Source organism: Phoenix dactylifera, chromosome 7 (assembly GCF_051530095.1).
Source record: "Phoenix dactylifera cultivar Ajwa chromosome 7, Ajwa_hap1_PhDact_Kaust_v1.1, whole genome shotgun sequence".
Taxonomy (NCBI): Eukaryota; Viridiplantae; Streptophyta; class Magnoliopsida; order Arecales; family Arecaceae; genus Phoenix; species Phoenix dactylifera.
The window spans coordinates 20,726,696-20,734,029 of record NC_143196.1 but is presented as its reverse complement, the minus strand read 5'-3'; the positions used below and the strand labels follow the sequence as shown (position 1 = coordinate 20,734,029).

The following is a 7,334-nucleotide window of genomic DNA, read 5'->3' as shown; positions in this document are numbered from 1 at the left end:
ATAGAGGTGAGACTCTTCTATTCAGCCCATAGTTATTATATACTATCCAAACTGCGGCACCTTCCATTGATCCTTCTTCCATCCACCCATCTTCATCATACAAAAGACCTAAATCCTTTGGCGGTCTATTCATCACAAAGTTTTTTAGGTTTCAAATCTAAACCGCAGGTCTAAACTCTTCCTCCCATGTCCCAACTCAAATTAGCTTGGGGTCCAACCAATTTCAGCCATCATCTACCTAAAATTCAGCAGCACCCACCCCCGACTGTGTCATATATACTCGGAAAAACTTTAACTTATATATTAAGTGTAAAATTATATCAATTATGCTAATGTGTCAAGTATAAAGTATATAAATTGATTAATATGTAGATTTTTGATTATGAGCAAGTAATCTCGAAATAGGAATAGAATTGAATTCATTGCATTTTGATGATTAGATGACGACAAAGCATAGCATATATTTTTAAAACCGTCTATGTTCAGATTCACTTGATGGTTAGCTTAAAATCCATCAAAATTCATTATTTAGATCATTGAATTTTTTTTTAAAGATTTAGATCATTTTCAAAACTTTAAATGATTAATTTGGATGGATAATCATGAGTTTTGAATCGATAATTCTTTATTAAGATTCAATGTTTCTTTTATAGTCCAACTATTGTTTTGTTAAAAAATTAATTGACATTTCTGAGTGAAGGATCAACATAAAAATTTGCATTTGTCTAATAATGACCAAGATATTTTTATTATAATATCTAACCAGCGGTAGTGAAACATTAAGTTTGGTATATATCTACAACTAAGTCCAGCGGACACGACCAAGGGCCCACAACCTTATAGGGCTATGTGGTCACATTATGACCCTTCCTAGTAATGCATCGAGTGCCGCACATTTGGGACATCTTGGGGTACTTGTACTTTGAAAGGAGCTGCACCACATTAATGGTTTTAGCAAGTCGTGGATTTTTCGTAGGATGGCTCCAACATTAATAAGTCTAACAACTAAGATATCGGAAAAGATATCTGGATATTAGTATCCGTCTACCTATCATCAGCTGTGATGACTAATTTTATTTGTTATATAATCTTTCTACTATTTTGGCCTAGTGGATTACAGTGATATCATATTTTGAGCGATGCAAAATTTTAACTGAGCCAACTACGATGATCTTACAATTAAATAGACTAGCAACCGAAGATGTGTAATGCATGTTTAAAAGTGATGATGATAATGATGAATACATTAAATAAAAAATAAAAAATAAAATATACGGATTAGAAAAAAATTATTAATATTTTTAATGTTCTTGTTTTTTTATTTTAAAAAGAATAGAATGAATGAACAACCCTGTAATGATCTTTTATTCAGAAACTCTTGTCATTAATACCAATATTATTAATACCAACCCATGTAATACGCGTGATATGTTTTTGCTTTTGTTTTTTCAACTATTTTTGAAATGCAATATAGAAATACTGCAAATTATTATAGATATAAGTTTTAATAGCCAAATTTCTATTAGACGTTAAGAAAAGAACTTTATTGATGGCTATACAGAAACTCTCATCATTAATATTGATGTTATTAATTTCGATGTACAAGTGTCATGTAAAAATTCTCATAATTAACAATGGCACTCACATGATGAGTGGAGAACTCTGCACAAAATCTCCTTGTAGGAAATCTTGTCCTTAATACCTACCTCGTGCAATGTTTAGAGGGTGAACTATTTTCACATTTTTCTAGCTATTTTTCAAATGCAATAAAGTAATATAATAAGTTATAAAAATAAAAGTTTTAATAATAAAATTTTTGTTGCATATTAAATAATGAATTTTGTTGATGGCCATACAGAAACTCTCATCATTAATATCGACGTCATTAATTCCGACATCCATACGATGAATAGTGAACTCTACACAAGCTATGCCTGTATGCAAAAACTATCGTAATTAACACCGACATCCACATCATGAATAGAGATCTCTGCACATAAGCTTTCGTGAAGAAACTCATGTTGTTAATACTCTGAGCTTGCATGATGATCAGAGTATATTATTTTTTTCTAGCTATTTTTCAAATGCAATATGACAATGTAACAAATAAATTAAATTAAAGGCTTCGATAGTCAATTTTTTTATGCACATTGAGCAATAAATTTTAATATTGGCCAAGCAGAATAATACCAATATTATTATTACCTCACACTTAATAAATAGAGTCAATTGGTTTGGATAGAGAATAGAGATAGTTAATCAATGTACCTCATATATCTAGTATCTTAGTCATATCTTTATAGATATTTATGAGGATACGGGTCAAAGATATTCTTATCACAAATTTTGACCCACATAATGCAAAAGCGCAAATTTTATTATTATAATGAATTTTTTAGAAGCATATGTCAGGAGATACGTATAGAAATAGTATATTCAACTCATTTACTTCCGAGAGAGAAACAAAAGAATGCATTCTTCTAGAAACCATGAGCTACAGGAATGTTAAAATAATTTAATCAACTTTGGGGATCAACAACTATCGATTCCACACACGAAATTCGATATCGATTTTCTAGGAAATGCTTTGGAGTGTGGACCCAAATCGGTTGCCATGCGTGATGTTACGATTGGTGCTCCGCATTACAAACCCGTCACTGACCCTTGAAATGCGCTAATACCCCCACGTCACATGGCACGGAGTACATGGAGCATTGCTCAAGGAGGTTGGCTGGGCCCCTTATTCAGAATAGGTAAGCTTCAATTGCGTAACCCTTTTTCTCCCTGTTTAATTTTCTTTTTCGAGATAAGCTTTTTTGTATTAATTCACTGTAATCTTTCTCTTCCCACTATATATACTAAGATTTGGTAGACCCGTGTGGGTGATTTTGTTGTTAATTGTTTTCCAAAAAAATGAAAAAGAAAACGTTTGGTAATGGATACTAGTGCTGTATACTAGTGCTGTATAAGATCCCAATTCACCCTCCTCCCCCTCTCCGACCTTCTCTATATAAACCCACCAATGCTTTCTCCAGCCCCACTCCGAAGATCCTATCAAATTCGTATTTCCCACCCCCTCCTTCTCCCATACCAACTCCCGCGGCAACAAGAGATAAAGGAGAGGTGTCTCTCTCCATCTTGGTTTCTATTGCAGGGACATGGAGATGTGTTATGAAGTTATCTGCACCTTCCTTCTCCTGGCCCTTCTCGCCTATCTCCTCACGAGAAACCACACGAGAAGACCCCAAGCAAAAGTGAAACTCCCGCCGGGTTCCATGGGATGGCCTTACATAGGAGAGACCCTTCAGCTCTACTCGCAAGACCCTAATATCTTTTTTGCCACAAAACAGAAACGGTTCCGCTCCCTCTTTCTTATGATTGCCTCCTTGTTCCCTTGCTTTGGGTTCCTTTTGGTGCATGGGACTGAGTGAGTGAAGTTGTATTATAGGTACGGGGAGATCTTCAAAACCCAGGTGCTGGGTTACCCTTGTGTGATGCTGGCCAGCCCGGAGGCCGCCAGGTTCGTCCTCGTGACCCAAGCCCACCTCTTCAAGCCCACGTACCCTCGGAGCAAGGAGCGGATGATCGGCCCGTGGGCTCTGTTCTTCCACCAAGGGGACTACCACATGCGGCTGAGGAAGCTGGTGCAGAGCTCGCTAGCGCCGGAAAACCTTCGCGGCCTCGTCCCGGACATCGAAGCCACCGTGATCTCCATGCTCGACTCGTGGGATGGCCATGTGGTGAAAACATTTCATGCAATGAAGAAGGTTGGTAGATTTTGCCTCCCATGATCGATGTTTAGTTTCATATGTTTTGGCTGCTGTTAATTTCTTCTCCGATCATGATCATTTCTTTTTCTTCTTTTGGGATCATGTAGTTCTCCTTTGATGTGGGCATCCTCACAATTTTCGGTGGCCGACTAGAAGAACACTACAAACAAGAGTTGAAGAGGAACTACTTCATCGTCGACAAGGGCTACAATTCATTCCCCATTAACATTCCTGGAACTCTATTCCACAAAGCAATTAAAGTAAGGAGGAGACCTTCATCTCATGTGTTCTCTTTTCCTTCTTAGTGTCTCAATTGTTCCTTTTGCTATGAATTTTTTCTCTAAATAGGCCAGGAAACGGCTACGTCAGATGCTGGGTGAGATCATGAGCGAGAGGAGGAAGAAAGGAGTGATGGAGAAGGATCTCTTAGGCTGCCTCATGGACTCATCAGGCGACAAAGATGAGCACTTGAGTGATGATCAGATCGCTGACAACATCATCGGTGTACTCTTTGCGGCGCAGGACACCACCGCCAGTGTCCTAACATGGATCTTGAAGTATCTCCATGACAACCCGAAGCTTCTCGAAGCCGTGAAGGTAGTACGCATTCGGAGGCCTTGAGCCCTGGATTTCTAACCAGTTGGTAATTAGCCGATGATGATGGCGACTCTAGCTGAATCTTAACATCCCTTTCATGCAGGCGGAGCAAATGGGTATACACGGGACCAACGGGTATGGAAAGCAACCCTTGACATGGACCCAGACCAGGGGCATGGTCCTCACTCATAGGGTAAGCCCAACTCTTCTCCTTCACACAAAAGGAAATGGATATTTCTCACATATAAGCCTTTGTGCTCATGATAATATGAAAACTCATGCGATCATATGTTTAGCCTCACATTAGTTATTCGTCGAAAAAATCTTGGATACTTAAAACTAAATAATACCTTTCGGCTAGTATTTTTGGATGAGATTTTGGATCATTACAGATGCACCATAAAAAATAATGGCACTTAATTTTCTCTGATGTAGATTATATTGGAGAGTTTAAGAATGGCAAGCATCATTTCTTTTACGTTTAGGGAGGCCGTGGTTGATGTGGAGTACAATGGTATGTGTTATAGCTGCAGCACGCTAGAAAAAAACAGTACAAAAATTTTCTCTAACCCTGGTACATGAAGATACGCAAAGTCTAATATGTTTGACGATATGCTCCTGGGGTGCAGGGTACCTTATCCCCAGGGGATGGAAGGTGATGCCTTTGTTCAGGAACATACATCATAATCCTGAATTTTTCAGAGATCCACAAAAGTTCGACCCTTCTAGATTCAAGGTACATACGTATGGTTGGATTCAGTTATACACCATGACATTAATTGCTTTCTTTTAGATGTTATGGATATATATGCTTTCGAATGACAGCCTTATGATGTACCCAAAGAAATGACAGCTTTATGGCAACTTCGGCCCACCTCAATTATCTCATTAACATATAAAACAGCCTATCAATTATGAGCATTATATATTTGCTTTAACTGGTATTATGTAATGGTTAAACTGGTTAATTCACTATTTTAAAATAGTAATTTTAGTTATCATATCATTTTAAATGAATACCTAAAATGAGGACATTGATATATTCTTTAATTTCACGTAATAAATATTTCCAGCATTGTGACATCACAATTACTGTACACATTATAGTAGCTAATAATTTCTTGATGTAATCTTTTGGATTAAATATAGGCACTTAAATTTTTCTTCGAAAACCCACTTAAAACTTTCAGTTTTATTTACAATAAACTTGGCACATGGTAGTCATATCTCTTAAGCACGCAAAGCAAAGAGATTCACTTGGTCAGCATAGAAATTGTCCATGTGAGAGCACTCTCTTTTCTCTTTACCTTTTATAATACGCAAGGCTTTTCACCTGGCTAGTTTGCACTAGAAACTTGAAAACAATTTTTAAAATATTATGTGCATTAAATTGTATCTATATATATATGTATGTATGTATGTATATGTGTGTATATATATATACGTATGCTTATACGTATGCATATATATATATATATATATATATATATATATATATATATATATATATATATATATATATATATATATATATATATATGCGTGTGTGCGTACATGCGTGCATGTCATTTAAAATGGTATCACATACCGAAAAAGTCATCCTTAATATGAGTAATGTACCAACTTTGCTTCAACTCTGTCCAGTCATCCATAACAATCAAAGTGAAGAACTGTATAACTAATAAATCAAAATATTATGTGCATTAAATTGTATCTCAGAAAAGATCAATTAACAAAATTACTGCAATCATAGTTTTGACAACTACATTTCCTTTTACTTTTTCAAAATTATATATATATATATATATATATATATATATATATATATATATATATATATATATATGCGCGTGCGCGTACATTTGCCCTCGCTATTTAATTTTATTTTTTTTTTGGTGAATACAGACTGCACCCAAACCCAATACCTTTTGGCCCTTTGGAAACGGCGTTCACTCCTGTCCTGGCAATGAGCTAGCCAAGCTTGAAATATTCATCTTGATCCACCATCTGGTGGCCAAATACAGGTGGGTCTGAGTGAAAGACTTGGAGATACGCATATATTCGATTTCATCTAGAAAATGCAGGAAACCTCATTTTGATGGTTTTTGCCTCTTTCTCCTTGGAAGATTCCATGGGACAAAGTGAAAAATTGCAACATAGAGAAAGACAAAGGCTGCTCTAAAACTTTAGGAAATCAAACAAAAAAATGGTGGATTCATTACTTATATAATTTTTCTTTTCCCTTGTTTGAATTTGGTTTGCAGGTGGGAAGTGGAGGGACCCCAAAGTGGGATTGAGTATAGCCCATTTCTGGTCCCCAAGCATGGTCTACCAGCCAAGTTGTGGAGAGCTTCGGTCATAAGCAGCAGCGGCGCCGCCTAATGGCATCTGCCTGCACTTTAGAAATCCGGCCAGGAGTGCGCATTTTGCGCCACTTGACCTCACTAGATGAATCTCGGTGTCTAGAGCACCAAGTAGAGAGAGAGCCTCAATTCCTATCGCTTCTTGTGTAACAGAATATATTATATTTATGTTCGATCAAGCGGATCTCTATCACTCTCGCATGTCATTTGGTCCCCCTTCCAACTAGTAATTTGCATTGCAAATATCCATTTGGACAACGAAATAACATGTCAATGTGATATCATCCTCGATGCCATGGGCCCTACATTGGATTTTATGCATGTTACATCGCCACGTGTCATCGCACAATGCTCCAAGTGTACGTGTCATTTGCATGGCCCTCCAATGGAGCGGTTGTCTGGGGGCTAAGTGTTGCACTGCCATTGGCTACAACTAGGGAGGGAGGGAGGGAGGGAGAGAGAGAGAGAGAGAGAGAGAGAGAGAGAGAGGAAATTACTCACCTCCAAGATGTGTGGCCAATGGCCCAACGAGGGATTTAGCTGGTGGCCAATGACCAACCCTAGGAGCAAGGACACTTGGGTGCCCCAGTGGCAAAACGTACCG

At 37.5% G+C, this 7,334-nt stretch overlaps 1 protein-coding gene across 1 annotated transcript; it reads left to right on the top strand.

The window, feature by feature from the left end:
- Positions 1-3,038: 3,038 nt before the first annotated feature.
- On the top strand, positions 3,039-6,923 carry LOC103698268 (abscisic acid 8'-hydroxylase 3-like). The gene is made up of 9 exons (XM_039118465.3): positions 3,039-3,355; positions 3,449-3,767; positions 3,878-4,030; positions 4,119-4,367; positions 4,471-4,560; positions 4,803-4,881; positions 4,997-5,103; positions 6,273-6,391; positions 6,632-6,923. The coding sequence occupies exons 1-9, from the start codon at positions 3,159-3,161 to the stop codon at positions 6,747-6,749; spliced, it is 1,431 nt and encodes a 476-aa protein (XP_038974393.1). The 5' UTR covers positions 3,039-3,158; the 3' UTR covers positions 6,750-6,923.
- Positions 6,924-7,334: the final 411 nt, after the last annotated feature.